Here is an 18,172-nt window from a genome sequence, read left to right on the forward strand (position 1 = left end):
GGTATTTCCTTTGCACGTTTACACCAAAACCGGGTGCCAAAATCCTGCAGTATAAGGCTCTCTGCACACATGCTTTGGTTGCTGCTGTTGTGTTCCATGTTTTTTTATCTACTTTTTTTTCCATTGTAATACTCAGTAATCATGCCATGCTAATCTTTGCTGAGCTTCACCATTGAGTCGCTTTTCCTTTTGATACTCACCCTACTATCAATCTGTCAGATTTGTTGCCCATTGTAACTTAAATTGACTTGCAACAGGTTAAGTTTGTGCTGCATATGGCAAATGTTTCCAATTTAGGCACTGTATGTCTTTGGGCCTGATTCAACAGTAGAAACCCCTTTCTCTTGGTTGAAGTCATATCCCTGGTTTTTATGGTTAGGAATAATCACTGGATGGAGGAGTTGCTATGTGTTGGCAGGCTTGGCTAGGGGTGGGGAGTATGACAACTGGTATTTAAATACCACACCCAAGAAGTGATTTCATACTTGAAGCTATTCTACAGTGAGCAGCACAACATCCCTTGAGGTAAGCACTATTTACTGCTTCGGATTTTCTGTCCTTTTGCAGTTTGCTTGTGAAATTTTGTTGTTTTAAAAAGGGGAAGGCTTTCTTTTGCTGCAAAGGCTGACTTTCAAGAAAGTTTCCTGATGCTTCAGCCATTTTAAATATGGTTCAGTTTAGCTTTTAATTAAATGGTATACTGTGACAGGACAACGATATTTTTTGCAGAACAGTGCTAATCTTTGTTTCTCTGGTATTTTGGCAAACATTGACCTGTAAAAACATTTTACTGTCTATTCTTTTGCTTGAAGTGCACAGAATGTAGCTGTACTGTCAATGCTTCAGAATAGTAAGAAAGTAAATAATACTGAAGTCTTTGTCTGCTAGAAGTTATTTGGCCACATATTGTTACCACACTTTCCTACCTCAAGGGTTTGCAGCCCTACTGAAATTAATTTTAAAAATGTGGCATGTGCAGACTTAACTAGTAATTGGACAGTTTAATGACTTATGATGTGTCTAAAAAGTATGTGTGAGCCTTTCCTAAGTTATACTGAAATGGTGTGTTGCTTCTCTGTGAAACTCTACTTTGCACAAAAAAGCATCAAGGCCTCAAACCTAGTGTAATCAAACTACTAGATCATTATTGGGGCCCTGCATTTTGTTATTCACATTAAACACAGATTCTGTTTCATATATGATGGCTATTTTGACAGGACAATCATGTCTGATTTCCTTTAACCTCTCCCTTCCACTTACTCTTTGGGAGCAAATAAAACTACCCTGGATGATAGTCGGCATCTCAAAAGGAGAGGGACTTGACAAGCAATAAAGCTCTGTTACATATATGTAGTATTCTCTAGTAATCTGTTAACTAGATGGGCAGATCCGAATGCCATTTCATGGGTTTGTGGATGATTAAAACTCCACAGCCATGGCAATGACGTGTTCTGTATAGAGTAAACATGTTGGTTGTGAACTGTCTGTTGCTAGGTGGGTGATGGCCTACTGGCAACATTCCATTTGTGAGCTGTGTGTGCAAGAGGAGCTCGGTAAAGAGGGATCATATAAAATAGCCTGCCTGAGCTTGTCCTAACTATATTCACCAATACCATTTAGATCAGGGTTTATCCTGGATGTAGGAAAGTGTTTATTTTATTAAATTACCTGCAAGAATGGTTTGAACTCCTTGATTACTGTAATAACGATTGAGGTTTAACTAATACAACTGAGATGCATGTGTCTGTATGTTAATCTCTCTTATCCATTTTTATTTATTGGATAAATGCAATAACCTAGTAATCATGCATATGTGTTCTGTACAATATATCTCTGAATTGTTTAATATGTTTCTAATTAAATAACTGTATAAAAACATAACTAATACAGTTTTATTTATTTTTTATTTGGTGGGGGGAGGGGGGGGGGGGTACCCATTACTAAGAAGATTGAGAACAATTGCTGATTGTGCTGATGTCGCCATTAAAAAGTGTGACTCATTCATACCTGTGCTGTTAGTTGGTAAACTAGGGATTAGATACTGAATGGATGGTAGTTTTGGACCTTTTCAAATAATTGCTCCTACAACAAAGAGCCAACAATAAGACTTCTTTAATACAGAGAAATATTGTTCTGATAGAGGAAACATTAGCAGTTTAAGAAATATATATACGGTACATATATTGTTGGATAGGATGCCTTACAGTTGTGGTAATTGGCAAGTGTCAATGTCATTTTATTATGAAGTGTTTTATTTTTGCTATTTTATCACCTCGCTTCACAATGGTGTCTAGTTTGTTCAGCTTTCTAAAGGGCGTGTTCATTCCACCAGACAGGAAAGGCAGTTTCAGTACCCCCACTACCACTCAACACCATTGTACAAAAGAAAAACATTGTTTCTCCAGAAGTCATTTCAGTTCACATTAAACACTTATGTTAAACTTTTTTTTTTATCTGGGGGAATTTATCCAGGCGTAGTTTAGACACAGTGCTGTTTGCAATCTGCATTATAAAGAAAATAACTGCTTGTGGATACATAGAATTGAGCCTTGGCCTCCTTGTATCTGATGCTTCAGAATAAAAGGCAGCCTGTAAGAGGGAGCACTGCTAAATTTATTTATTCCCCCCCCCCCCCCCCCCCAGAAAATCCAACATGGCTCTGGTGTCGGAGTTCCTGGGTCAACTCACCCTGAATTTTGGTGGGGTAGGTATAAATGTCTGCTATTGATTTAATCCTGACTGGGCAAGAAGTTTTCAGAAAATTCAATTCACTTAACCATGCCAGCTGGTCTAAATCTCTTCTTATAACTGTCCGTGGTATGTGGTTACACACACACACACTCAAAGGGTGTGGCTAAAAGTTACCCAGTAAAGTTCTAAGGTATCAGTACATAAAAACACAATATTAACAATGCCTAACACTGGTTTAAAATATAATGTGCTGTATAATCTTTGGCTCAAGGCTAATTGGCAGTGTACTGCTACTGTATTTGGAGTGGAATTGCCTGCCTCCAGGTTAAGGGCTTATTGTTGTCTTGTGATAAAAGCTCATGACTTGGCGCTAAAATATTTTGTATAATCAGCTTCTCGACCAGATGCACTGTGTGACTGGCAAGCATATCAACTACCAAGGTCTCTAATTTAATGATTTCAACACTTCTCTAAAACTCTTATGTGCAATATCACACTTGTTCCTATTTTTTTTAATTAAATGATGTTAGTAAGGGGCTCAAATGAAAACCCCTGTGAGACAACACACGTGGGATTAATCTAGAATTAAAAGGGTTTGGTATTGAGATCTCCCACAGTACTGTAAACAAAATACTGTCTGAAATGCACAGTTGTGTCTGTCAGTAATGCAGCCCATCCTGTACTGGATTTTATTTACAGTCCGAAGAAGAGAAATTTCCTACAGTGAGACCTGCTGAAGACTTTGAAGCTGACAAGGATGCTGCCAGAATAGAGACAGCTATCAAGACAAAGGGTACATATTCAAGCAGGCTCTGCCTTTCTACCACTGTACAATTATTCATTATCCTCACTACAAAAATCCCTGAACATCATACTTTATAACAATAAGTATTGTCACACCTCATCTCAAAGAGGTTCTCAGACTGAATCTGAGTAGCCACAAAACTGGGCACCTTTTTGTGCAGTCATTTTCTACTGGCACAACCGCTAATCTACAGAAAAGCTATATGATGTGTACTTGTGCTGTAGAATTCAACAAGCCCCCTATTGCTTAAAAACCCCAATAGGTGATAATTAGATTTTATAACAGTATCTTTCTTATTGGAAAGTAGTCTCTGTTGTGGGATGTAATGGAGCCCAGCCCAGTCTTGTGCTGCTGGAATATCTGAGTCAACATCCTGAGGCTCCACACACTAAAACCACAAAGAGAAGGAAATGTTCCAAGGGCACCGCCTTGCAATAAAGCTTTAGATGAACAGCCATTACTATTTAGTAAAACAACTTGAATATGAAAAGGACCCAGACCGAGCTAATCAGTGTAGTTCTAAATGTGTTTAAAAAGGAATCTTGAAAAAACAAGGGATGTCTTAAATGACAGTAATGGTATGAAAATCCATTCAAATGCTGTCTGTTGAAATTGCTTGTCTCTGTTTAGCCTTCCATTGAATACTTTCTGGTTCTTGTCTGACAGGGTGGGTGGGAGGTTTCTGTCTGTCTTTGTAAGTGGTTTTGGGCCACAGTTATGTGAGTGACCAGAGTACAGTGCTATAACAACTGTGTGGGTGTCTCCTCAGCACTGTAACAGCAGCATTATGCTCTGGTATAAATTATATCCATCCATAACTCTCAATACTTCAGCATACAGTCTAAGACTACAGCTGAACCCCTTGCTTAAATTAATAGGGGCAGTGAGGTTAATGGAAGTGATTTAGATAACAAAGAACCCCTTGCTTAATCCACTGTGCTCAACAATTGTTTTGCATTCTCCTCATCCCCATGTAGGTGTGGACGAGCAAACTATCATCGACATCCTGACAAGACGCAGCTACGCTCAAAGGCGGGATATTGCCTTTGCCTATGAAAGAAGAACTAAGAAGGTAGGCAGTTGGTAGCATTTTGTTATCTTCTCTATGAAGAACAAGATCATTGAGGGACCTGTGGATGTCTTGTTAATGAGATTACACAGCACACAGTGAATAAAGTGGTCAAGGGACTATTGGATTTGAAAGGTTATGATTATACTGGAGATGTAATTACCTGACTGCATATATTATGTGCTGAGCCTTAAGGCTGTGCAAAATGTACCCAGCATGACTTGCCTACAAGTAATGTCAGATGAAATGTTTTTTGCATGTACTGTAAACAAAAAGAAACAACATACCAGTGCTTTTTCAACTTGGTTTCAAGGAGACTGAGCTGGATACATTAGGTTGTTTTAAACAATATTTTTTTTTAGCCTTTCCTGAATTTCAGCGACCCAAGAGTGCTGTACTTCACATTTGCAATGCTCCAAAGCACTTTAATATTCTGTGTGTGAATGCAGAATCTGAGCTATTTTTAATGGCTGTGTAGATATTAGTGGGCAGTTTATCAGATATGAGTTTCCCCAAAGCTATCCTGCTGTAGTGCAGATATATATAAATAAAAATCTCAAATTTTTCCCCATACAGTATGCTACCATATTTAAATTCATGAAAAAGGTGCTATTGTTAAATAGAAAACTGGCACATCCTTTTGAAGGTGTTATGCATTCTGTAAGGTCCTAATGAATGCCTTGTGTGTCTCCAGGATATGATCTCTGCTTTGAAAGGTGCCCTGAAAGGCCCCCTGGAGTCGGTGATACTGGGTCTCATGAAGAGCACGGCCCAGTTCGACGCCTCAGAACTGAAGAACTCCATGAAGGTAAAGATATTGCAGAGCTCTGTCTAGAAAATGAGTGCCTTCAGCAAAACAAACTACAGCCTACTGTATTGCCAAAAAATAGCTCTAAACATCAAATTAATACAATGCCTGCAAGGTGTTGATCTAGTTCGGGAGAGACCATTCCTCATTTATTTAAACTTCCATAAAAAAGAGGTTTTAAGGTAGAAATGTTTTACAGAAAGGTGCTCTAACAGTGTTGCCAAATCCTTTCTCATGCAGCTTGTATCACTTTAATTTAGTGTAGGATACAAAGGTTTTACAGAACATTAATGTTAAGATACATAATACTCGTTTCCTCTCGGAAATCAAGATACTTGGTAGAAAAAACACTGTCATTTCATAAATGTGTCCATGCATGTCATTACCCTTTCACAGAACATAATACATTGTAACAGAATCCAGTGATGTGCTGTCAGAATAAAATGCAGACTTCGCTCATTGTTTATTCTTTAAGAACATTTAAAGTTAAAGGTGTGATACATTATTGAAAGTGTTCATGTGTGGATACATCTGTGTGAAGTTAATGTATCTACTGGCATTGTATATTTAATGAAATGCTGCCATCTGCTGGAAATGGACAAAATAAACAAATTAATGTATTCAAGGTCTGAAAGCAGAGTTCAGACTTACTACAAACACACCCAATGTTTTTATTCATAGTTTGCATTGAAAATACTGGAATCAATAATGTATTAAATCACTTTTTATAAATAGAAACATCTGTGGTAGTGCAGGCATTCACAACTCAAAATGAATCAGAAATAATAAAGTAGGTTGACCCTCTAGCAACTCAGCACATTGAGTTTTCTGCTAGTGGTTAACCAGATATTTCTTTTTGCAGGGACTGGGAACAGATGAAGTCACACTCATTGAACTGGTCTGCTCTCGGAGCAACAGCGAGATGCAGGAAATCAAGAAAGTCTACAAGGAAAGTAAGTGACAAACACTGAGATTTGGTATTGGTGAAACCTCAGATTAAAATAAAACCTCTCAAACCAACTGATCTCACTCATACTAGTCCTAATACAGGAATGTTCTTTAAATATTCAATAGACCAGCGGTTCTCAAACTTTTTGGGCTGTGCCCCCTTTCCTCTTGTCTGTGGTAAGCATTTGTGGTCTGTTTTAAAACGATCACAGTACTAACAGAGTAATTGTAGGGCAGTATTGCCACATGTGAAATCTTTAACAATAAAGTAGAAACAAATGATTTTATATGCTTCAAAATAATTTCAGTGGTACATCGACTAGCAAGCACTGGCAAAATCGGCTCTGGTTTATATGCTGCAAAATGTTTTTAACGTTTTGTTTCTGGACTGTGTCAGACTTGTTGCCGTTATCTCAATCTGGGCTGTTAATTAAACCCTGGTACAAAAAACAAACTAATGTAGTAAAAAAAAAAAAAAAAAAAAAAAGTCCTACTACAGTAGCAGGCAGTTTACAGTGCTTCTTGGTTTCTGATCACATCATCAAGTCCACTTTTTTTTAAAAATCCATTAATGGAGATGTCCAGTCTACTTTTTATGTTTTCAAGCAAATTGAACCACTGCAATAGACAAATGCATAATGTGTTAACCACAGTGACATCTAGTGGAGGAAATGGGAGTAGAACAACAGCAGGGAAACATGAGCTTTTTTAAAAAGTCATATTTAAGAAATTATCTAAATGATATTTCATTTTGCTTTCACCTCTCAGTGCACAAGAAAGAGTTGGAGAGTGATGTCAGCTCAGACACTTCGGGAGACTTTCGCAAGCTGCTGGTAGCCCTGGTTAAGGTAAATCATTTTAAAGAAAACTGTACAAAGTCAATTTTTGACAGGTGTCCATTTTCCCTCCTTTTCAAGTTAACATGTAGAACCTTCTCAGCAAAATTATTCTAAAATAATTTGTCTCTTGTAGGGAAACCGGGCTGAACCAAGTGGTGTTGTTGACTATGAGAAAATTGACCAGGATGCCAGAGTAAGTAAAAACAATGTACAGCATGCTGCAAACATATCAACCCAACACCGGCATACAATAATCTATCTGGTTAAGGTTGCTTAAAATCTTTATGCAGTACTGAATCTGTCTGTGCAAATCAATATTTCTATCTGCACATTCCATTCTTTCCTTAACATAGCAGCAACCAGTTTAGATGTCTGACTGATTTCCTTTCTGCTATCCAGGATCTGTATGATGCTGGAGTGAAGAGAAAGGGAACTGATGTAGCCACATGGATCACTATTATGACTGAAAGGAGCGTGCCCCATCTTCAGAAAGGCATGTAAACTGATGGTGGTCACTGGAGGGTTTAAAAACTTTTACAATGTCTTGGATAGTACAGAATGAGACCTGCTTGAAAAAAATTGACCTTATTTAGTAGAGTTATGAATTGCCTGAGGAGAGGGTTCAGATCCCTTATTTGTAGTACAGTATGGACATCACATGACTGCTCTGTGTTTGTGAATTTGAATGGCTATGATACTGCAGAACTACCAAAATGTCACATCTCTGGGCCCTAGAAAAAAGCTTTATTGACAAACTTTCTAATGAGGGTTCTTTTTCATGGGGAGGGGGATAGATAAGTAAGTCCTTAAGCTTTTGTGAATAATTTAATGTCTTAAAACCATTGATAAAACCTCTCAAATGTTTGTCTGTTTTACTCTGCTTCTTATTACTTCAATACAGCTTCTGATTGTTTTAAAGTTCTGAATTGATACCATCAATGGTGGTAAATAGTTTTGTATTCTTGTAGTGTTTGAAAGGTACAAGAGCTACAGCCCTTATGATATGAAGGAGAGCATCAAGAAGGAGGTGAAAGGAGACATGGAGAATGCTTTCCTTACTCTGGGTAGGTGACTTCGTAGTTGGTGTCCTTTAACATTAAGTGAATGTTCGACACTAGTGTTTCAGTCATGTCAGGCAGAGTAAGAGTCAAACTAATAAAGGACACTGATTTGTGTTTTTTTTTTTTTTTTGTTTTTTTTTTAAGAATTTGTCCAGTTTCCAGAATATTAAAGCAACTGCAACAGACTTTGGACATTTTACATACTGTATTGCATCTGGTCTGAATCCACGAACATGAATTATAGTCTATCTAACACTCCTATTACTGTGCTCCAAGAGAATAGGAATGAACTGGGTGCCAGGGTGGCTTTGTGTTATGCAGTGTATAATTGCACTGAATGGTCCTAACCTGCTGTACACTAGAATGTGACGTCTATCTTATGTTTGGCTTTGACTGCCTTCCTAACCCACTATTAAGGGGCCATTCAACAGGAAACAATACAGCACATGCGCTTCACATTTTGCAAACAGGCCTTCTGTATCTGGAAGTTTGATATATTTATCAGAATAGAATGGTGAGATTGTAGTGGTGTTCAAATATTCAAAACTATATTGAAACTCGCACACTTACTTGATTGCGAGGCCCAGGGTGTTTTTTGCCACCTTGAGATCCCATTTGTACTCTGCTAGCATTTGATTCATTTCTTAAACATAATTGCAAGCTGTTTTGGAGAATAGCAACATTTGATTTCAAGGGATGCCCCTACAAAATGGTGGATCAGTGCCTAAAAACCAGAGGCATCTGTCCTAATCAGCAATATTTTATGGAGTAAAGGGTAGCTGCCAAAGAACATGGGTTCCTTAAACTTTTTTTTGTTTCTTTTCCTTTTGCAGTTCAGTGCATAGAGAACAAACCCCTGTATTTTGCTAGCAGACTGAATGACTCAATGCAGGTAAGATTTTAATGTAAATATGGCAAGTATTAGCATGACTTGTGACCCTGCATATCAACTTTTTTCTTGCTGCAAAAAAGACTCCCTCTTGAGAATGACCATCAGTATACAAGTAAAACAGTGGATGCGGCATCCATGTGCATCAATAGGAAATGTGTACCAAACTGAATCTCTACTGAACCCCTTCTAACAAGGCAGATCCAGTCAAAAAATAAATCCTGTCTATTTTCCTGTTGCATACGACATTCAACCACATTCTCGAGACAGCGTTATACATGTCAGTTTTAGGTTAATTGGTTATAGTCCTGTAAGTATTAGCATAACCTAAATTTGGTTTTATGAAGTCATACATCTCAACTTTCACTCTGTAGCATTCTACAAGAGGATTTATCTTATGAATGTCATTGGTGTAACCAAATCATGCTCCCCCTGCAACAAAGCTTTTGGGGACAGGACTTGACCCACACATGTGCAGTAAGCCTGGGGCTTGCTCATTTCGAAGTAGCGGAGGTATATATATATATATATATATATATATATATATAATATATATATATATATATATATATATATATTAAAATATATTATATATATATATATATATATATATAAAAGCAAATTACATATTTAATGTGTCATTCTTGAAAGCTGGAACAAGAAAAAACATTATGCAGTCAATGGTGGCGTTTACGTGCACAAGTCATGAGTTTTCCTCACCACTTGTTTGCCGTACTTTTTAGGAAATGTTTTGCTATGCAGTTCTGATTTTTAGGCTGTACCAGTGCAGATTACTCAATTCATAATCATTTAGGGGAGGGGATATTTCAATGTCCGTGTCTGCTTACTAAGTAGGAAAAGAACTTCTCTGAATATCATGAGGAGAGCTTCATGCGTTGCCATGAGGATAAAAACATTTAACAAGAGAAATGAATCCACGTGTTGTCGCGCACATTGAGAATTATGCCGTGCATTAGCGACTTGTTTTGTCTGGTTACCTTTCCAACACACAGACAATTAGATAGAGCGATAGATAGAGCCTGTTATCTCTACTGGACCTGACAGCCATCCATTCCTTTTGTTTTGTACAAGGTAGGAGAGATTTCATCTTCAAGCTAGCCACAGCACTTCAGCAGAACTGCAAAGCTGCAGCAGCTCAACCTGGATTCTGTGCTGCGAATGACATGCAAAATAAATCATATGTTACTTTCATTTTAGATTAAAAACTACTTTTTTTTGTTTTTGCAGTGTTGTATGTGCATATACCTGTTTACACACTAGTTTATTTTATTACAGTTCATTTTTTGTAGTGCTTTACGACTTTTTGGCTGTGCAGATGTTTATGATGTGCTGGAGTTCTATCCGATAGTTTGTCTTTCGTTTTTAATATTGATGTTTAAAATGTACTGTGATAATGACTGCTGTCGGAGGTTATACAGTTGAAGTAGTCCATACATGTAGTGTGGGGGTTGGGTGTCTCTCTTGTATGGCCTTTCTGCTGGAGATTACGTGATAAAGTCAGAAATGGATCTTGACTGAAACCTCGTGAGCCACAAACACGATTCCGGCTCTGGTTTTTACAGCTATCGTAAGAAAGCGGTTGACGCTGCTCTTTTATAGTCGTGCTGCCAAAAGGATGGCCTTTTGTTGTTATGTAATGTATTCGTGTCACAACGTCACACAGTCATGACTGTAGAGTCGATTTTCAAGTGCATGTAAACCAAGCCATTGAAGAGAAAGACAGTGTTAAAATATTTACATAAAGCTGTATCTGTAAGTTTAATGGATTGCCAAAATCGTTCCAGTTTTGTCTTTCAGCAGCGTATAATGAAAAGCAGTCTTTCATATTAACTGAGACTCTTCATTGCAGAGTAAGGGAGCAAAGGACAAGCTGCTGACCAGAATCATGGTTTCCAGATGTGAGGTTGACTTGCTGAAGATCAGAAAGGAATTCAAGAAGCAGTACAGCAAATCACTCTACCAGACAATCTCTGTGAGTAATTACAGCAGTTCATACATAGTTCTGTGCCGTTCTAAATATTCCCACAATGTAATATGACTTGACCCTAGAAGTTATTAAGTTCTTGTTTTTTTTTTTTTTTTTTTTTTTTCCAGGAGCATACCAAGGGAGATTACCAGAGGGTTATGCTGTGCCTGTGTGGCGGGGATGACTAAAACAGAAGCGATCATGAATCTGTATTAATGCCTCCTACTCCATCTCCCTCCTTTTTTCAAAATTAAAAAAAACAGCTTTTTTACAGTCTTTGCCATTGTATTAGCATGTGCCTTCTGTCATACCACATTTTGTTTTTTTCTGTTTTGAAAAAAACTGACATCACAAAAAAAAAGTTCATCCTTTTGTAAGCTGATTCTCTGGCAATAAAAATAAATGCTTAGAAAAATGTTTTTTTGTTTTTTGTTTTTTTTAACATACACCAACAGATTCATCCAAATAAAGTACTGCCACCACCTATTTATTGCACAACAGTGTAATTAAAGTTGTATTGCCTGTCTTCTTGGCCAGCAGTTTTAAAATACAATGTGCTTTTAATTCTCACCACTAGAGTGCATCAAAACAATGCCGTACAATACCATGAAAGCTGAAACCTAAAACCAGACTGGTTGCTTTGATTTCTCTTTATTTCCAGATTTTTTTGTTACTGTACAAAGATAATAAAATGTCAACGCTTTCTGTGGAATGGGGTTAAACCATCCAGTTAAGAGTTTTAAATTAGACAGTAATGTATAGATTAATATAAAAATGCAGGATTCGTTAATGCAGTATTTTACACTTTTAAAATGTATATAAAGGATGTATTACAATTTGAGTTGTATTTAAAAGCTGTACAATGAACATCCAAAATAATTTAATCGTTATTACTTTTGTTTAATTCCCTAAGGACAAAAATTCTTTGTTTGCTTGGTATTCAATTTTTTTTCTTCTGATACAAACAATGCATTTATAATACAAAAGAAGGCTATCCTACAGTAATCAATTGGGGAAAACTTCAGCAAAAAATGCCCAGAAGAAAAAATAATTATAATCAAAATGTATTTTGGTTAATCTTTCTTGCAGAGAAAAATGAAGTTTTGAATCCAGAAATGACAAAGAATGACTTGAGCATGTGAAATAGTCAGAACAGTGCCTCTCTCAAACACTAACCATTATATATATATATATATATATATATATATATATATATATATATATATATATGACATACAGATATATTATATTATATATGATAAACAGTCTATTCTAAATACCACAATATTTTCAAAATGAGAAACCAGCAACTTGAGTGCTTACGAGACCTTGAGGTGTTCTGAATCGATGACTACTCTCCTTGTATCAATTGCTGTTATGACAGCTTTTCTTTATTATAGCATCACCTCAAAATGTGTGATGTCTTCTATGTTTGAAACATGTGGAAGCAATAGTCTGAGATTAAGTTGAAAATTCCCAGTCTAAAGATCATGCACAATTAAAATCTAACTATTATTGGCCTTTCTGAATAAAAAATGTCATGTCTTATCATTACAACACTAGAATGTATATATCCTTAAAGTCTTTTTTGTTTGTCTTGAAAAAGTACTGCAGATTTTTGCCTCCCACTATGGGTAAAAAAAAAAAAAAAAAAAAAAGTTGATTCACTGACACTTTAAAGTGAGCAGCGTAAAGCATGCTTGTACGCTCAATTGCAAAGAAGGAACTGTGCCAGTGAAGTATAATTCAATTACATTAAAATGTGAAGCCAAAAGTAAAATGCACCAATGCTGTCTGGACTGTTAAATTATTGCAACAAAACTTAAAATTAAGACAAGTTGAATTTTATAATTTGCATTGAAATATTTTTTCAAAGTCCAGGTATTTTTTTTTGTCTTAAAAAACAATTTAAAGAAGCTCAAGATTTTTTTTTCCTTCTTTTAACTGAAGAGGCTTTATTTAGATTTTGTAATCGTTAGTGTGTTTTGCTTTGTTTGTTTGGCACTAATGTTTTAATTAAAAATGTTAATTTAACCTCCAGCTACATTCATTTGCATAGTACCAAACGGCTTCTATATATAACTCAATGTTTAGTTTATGGTCTCTCAAGATGGTATTTCTGCCATTGTATTGAACGTGCTGAATCACGCAGTATAACAAGAATACCCAGACTGCATCTTGTAGCAACCAAACTCAGGACATAATACATATAACAAGGCAAAGGAAAACCAAACAAACATTAACCTTTTTGTTAAGCTGAAGTAGTTTAGCAATCTTTTGCCTATAGTAGATGTGATTTTTCCTATGGCATGTAACATGTTTACATGATATAAACATAAATTAAAATGGCACTTACCATTTAAATAGTTCTAGATAAGTTTTTAAGAATTTTATCTAATCTAAACGTACACATATGATTCTTACACGGTTATTTTGCATGCTACTTTATTCATTAAAAATAAATTGCTAGTAATGTAGCATTGTGTATGACAACTATTTATGTATGATTGGCCTTGCATGAGCAGAGATTCCATTTATAAACTGGATGGAAGTGAGCAATTGAGATTTGTCATGGGGTCATACAGAATATTCTGAGTGGTTGTTGAGGACCAGCTCAATGTTAATATTCAGCTGAGCTGGTCAATGATGCCATTCTGTAATGTCACGGGGCTAAGATAGCCTAATAACCCATAGCCTTTAGGTTGTGAATGCTGATAGATGTGCATCAGGCAGGTCGAGCTTTGACCTTTAAGCAAACACACATAAAAAAAAAAAAAAAAAAACATTTAAAACTACAGCAGACAAAACACCATCTGAGCTCATAATGAATGGTTCTATGCCTTCAATTGCTTTTGGCTGCCTACTTAAACTTTTAAAAAGTCCATCATACAGGACCTTTACCAAACAGTTTTCGTATTGTCACATTTGCCCTTCCCCTAATGCATAACCTTGAAGTCTGTTTTAAGACAGAAATGACTATTATTAAATACAGAATTGCAAATCTATCCTCTGAAGTACCTTATATGTAGCGTAGGTCTGGCCCAGGAGTAATTCCTTCAGAACTTTATAAGGCTTAAAATTTATTATCATTAAGTAATAATATTGATGAGAACATTACCCCTTTGTGATGTTTTATGTTTATTGCCTATAAAAGATAAAATATAGCGTAAAGGGAGGTAAAATACTACTTTGTAAAGCAGGGGTTAGATTTATGATTAGCTCCATTGACAGATTAATCTCTGGGTCATAAAGATGGGAGTACCTTCCATATTTTTCATTTTATGTGCATGTACAACATGCTGTTCTTTGTTATAGGCCAGCCCATTGGGACTTCATCGAATACTAGGTCACTTTTTTGGCAATTGAAATAAGGCTATGGGATGGGTTTGCTTTATTGCTTTGTACTTTTCTTAAAGTAAGTGCCTCGTTATTTGGCATCAGATTTAAAACTGTTCAATAAATGACTGTCAAAAAGCAAGGGGGGGGGGGCAGGGTCGCTGCAAAAATGCATTCAAGCATGATATTGAAGATTTGTATTAACAAAGCATAATAAAGGTTAAAAGCGCCCCCCAAGCCTCGTAAAGGAACAATATTTTTATATTCAGTAGAAACTTTGTTATAAAATGAGACAAATGTTTAGACAACACATATCTTTGTCCTATAAGTGGTAGAGAATGTATGTTATGATGTAACAATGTTAAAGGTATTTGTGGTACTAGTAGCTGACTGAATCTAACACTACACTTAATAGACTATTTTAAATTACAGTACAGTGTGTAAATGGTTTAGTTACACAAAGAGGATGTTCAGTAAATAAATCTAGTAATTTCTTAAACACTTTAAGTAATTAAATTATTGTTTGTGTGTGGACATCCCCTTCCGCAACCACGCATTTCCCAAACAGCACCACGTTCCCTGATCTGGTGTAGATGTACAATGTAATACATGCTTTTTTTGTTTGTTTGTTTTAGCATGTAACAATATTCCCAACAATATTTATAACAAAAAAATGAACATTTGTTATTTCTGTTATAATCAGTTAGAATGAAATACTCCCCTCCCTAATCCCTTCCCTGTTTTCACTTTCAGAACCCCTGCTTCAAGTCAATTCAGCGATACCTGTGAAAGTAATCATTGAAATACATGGCGAGAATATTTCAGTGTCTCGTCATCTGAATTAGCAGTTTCTCCCTTAAGAAATGTCAGCAATCTTTTCGTTAAAGTAACATCTGTTTACAATTGGCTTGTACAAACAATGGAAGCTATAATTAGTGGTGTGTTGATACATATTTTCAAAAGCCATCATTATCGGTTGCTAAGTGATGACAAATGTAAAAAGCCAGGAAGAAACTCTTTAATTCTGCTTTTAAGACCAGCATCCTAAAGTACTGTAATCTGCCCTAATCTCATGGACCATTGAATTAAATGAATTACACGATTCTTAATCTATGCCATTAATTAAGTGATGTATTTCTTGTAAACCTCCCTTATAACTGAAAACGAAGTTCAAGGCAATTATTGAAAAATGCAATCTGTGAACTGAAATAAAGCTTAGTCAGATCATATCATTAAAATTGAAATCTATCACCTAAATTCATTATTAATCTTCCCTTTGAAGTAACTGGCAGAACGATGTACTTGCTTTTCTATTGATGGATACTAGCTGTACTTAAACATTGCTATTCTTTTATGCTAGATTATTTGAAACAGTTGGGGTCAATTTTAATGACTGGTAAAGGGACAGATCTTAATGCCACTACCCTAAATCTCTGTCAGCTGTATTTTCTAGTATGTACAGAAGACCAGGGTCAATAATGAATCCAAGTGGAAAGCACCAGCAGATTACTATGGCATGTGGTGGTGGTAAGAGTGGTGGTATTTAGATTTACCGCTGTTTAAATCATTCAGTTATAGATCTCTCCATTAATTATCCTGGACAGCACACCTTTTCTCTATAATGGTGTAGCTTTTCAAGTTATCATTTCCTAATATTCTTTTTTTTTTTTGTCTCTGTAATACATTAACATGTGTGCTCTGTACAATTCCCCATTGATTCTTAATTGACTCCTGGGGAAGCATATTATTGTTGCACTGTGATTTAAAACCCAGAGGCGAAGCACGGTGCACTGAAGCCAGTGCAATGATACAAGTAAAGTAATTTTTAATTCCTGTTCCAAACTGCAACTGTGCAAGCAGGAAGACTGTACTGCAAGTCTTTAATGATTGAACTGACGAGCATAGTTATAAAATCAACTGAGCTAATTAATTACTAAAACCTGCCAGGCTCCCGACTATACTAGCTTGCCTTTTTCCACCACAGGTAACTACACAAGATTGAATTAGGGGAATTCAAAATCTGAAGAAAAAACATCATGCTGTACATAGTTATCAAGACCATACTGTTAGCAGTGGAGCTGGAGCAGGGCCTGGTGCTGGATAGCCCTTAGGCTAAGTACATCCCAGAGAACAGCTACCGAATAAAAATTTCAAAGCACAGCTGTGAATCTGTAGACGGTGGGCTGCTTCTCCACGTGCACAGTAGAAAGTTTCGGTTCTGTTTGCAAAACGGCTAGGCGCTTACTTGTGGTTGTATAAATCCAGAATTCTTTCACAGTTTTGTGCTGTACTAGCCCCTAATAAAACAGAGCAAAATGGCTCTTGTGAATATGATGTGAAGTATCCGATTGAAGGGTGTTAATGGGTATGAAAAGACTGCCAGCTACACTGGAAACACATAGAGTCCAAATACAACCAAGCTGTTTAAACATGCACCATGTTTAATGAGCACAGACACACTGAAAGGTTAATCTGTATACTTATAACTTTCTCTTTTATCATTTAAAAAATAAAAACATTTATTCTGCTATTTAGATTTGGGGTTTTCATAAGCTAAACTCATTTGTAATAACATTGTTTATGTATTATTATTGTATGGCTCTTTAAGAATACCTCTGAGCTAATGAAAAATCTTGCCAGCTAAAACAGAAGACTTGCACCATCCTCTCACCCAGGGACCTGCTTGTGAGTTTCAATTCTTTCTGATCTCTTTGTAAACAGTCCCTTCAATGAAGGACCACAAGAGGCAATTTTTAATAAATCACAGGTCCACACCAACCCCCCTGAATATACTGCATATGGTAATTAAGCTCTCACCTCTGCTCCTGCCACCTCTTTTACCCCTATGGCAGGTTGGCAGAGCAGTGAAGGGAGCCTGGCTCTAAACTAGGCATGCTGCACTGTACTGTACTGCAGCATGTCTCTTGATAATTAGAGAGCTGGTGTCTTTGGTGCTGTCATTCCCTCTCCTTTCATGAGAATCAAACTGGAAAAATAAAAGACAGATTGTTTGGGTGTTGATTCCATTTCCGTTGTTCTTCTTTTAAAGACACAAGAAAAGAAAGACTGTCTTCTTAGCTTATTGGAAACATAGTCTTTCCCATCTGTTAGCAGACAGGGGATGACTAATCAGCTGAGGTAACTCTCCTCCTTCCTTCATCATCCTCGCCAGGAAACGACTTCTTCTTCTAGTTATACCCAGTATTAATTATTAATTTTTCTTTCATTTGAATTCTGCATGCTGTTTTGTAGCTTTATGTGCAAGTAAAACTTCTGTTCTTTTGAAGGGCATTTTAACATAAATTCAAATAAAAATACTGGTAATTGTAAGTGATCTTGTGTGATTTTGCAACACTTCCCCGGTCTTTTACAATTTTACAATGGGTATCAATCTCGATACAATACACTGCACAGTATACTCTTCTGTCTTGTGCAAGATTTTGTGTCATCTACAAATCAGTATGATCAGAAGATATTCAGGACTTGCTTGTGGTACAGTAGAGGGCTACCCTATGTAAGAGAGACTGATCACAGCACAATGTTACGCACGTGGCTGTGCTTCACAGCACATAGGCCTGGTTTAAGAAGGAGCTGTGATTCTACTCCTCCCCTCCTCACACACATGCTGCTGTGTAGTTTATCAGCTCAGCAGCATTTTCAGCTCTGGGCTGCCGGAAACTGTCGGAAACGCATGTACCTTCTTTAGCTTTAGAGAATCTTACAAGGACTCTGGTCTCTG

At 36.6% G+C, this 18,172-nt stretch overlaps 1 protein-coding gene across 1 annotated transcript; it reads left to right on the forward strand.

Annotated features, from left to right (window-relative positions):
- Nucleotides 1-438: 438 nt before the first annotated feature.
- Nucleotides 439-11,514, forward strand: LOC121294823 (annexin A2-A-like). The gene is made up of 13 exons (XM_041218932.1): nt 439-525; nt 2,644-2,704; nt 3,391-3,484; nt 4,474-4,568; nt 5,260-5,373; nt 6,236-6,326; nt 7,090-7,169; nt 7,294-7,353; nt 7,560-7,653; nt 8,129-8,224; nt 9,055-9,113; nt 10,981-11,103; nt 11,226-11,514. Exons 2-13 carry the CDS (start codon nt 2,654-2,656, stop codon nt 11,283-11,285), a joined length of 1,017 nt encoding a protein of 338 aa, XP_041074866.1. The 5' UTR covers nt 439-525; nt 2,644-2,653; the 3' UTR covers nt 11,286-11,514.
- Nucleotides 11,515-18,172: the final 6,658 nt, after the last annotated feature.

Source organism: Polyodon spathula, chromosome 19, assembly GCF_017654505.1.
Source record: "Polyodon spathula isolate WHYD16114869_AA chromosome 19, ASM1765450v1, whole genome shotgun sequence".
In the NCBI taxonomy this organism is placed as follows: domain Eukaryota; kingdom Metazoa; phylum Chordata; class Actinopteri; order Acipenseriformes; family Polyodontidae; genus Polyodon; species Polyodon spathula.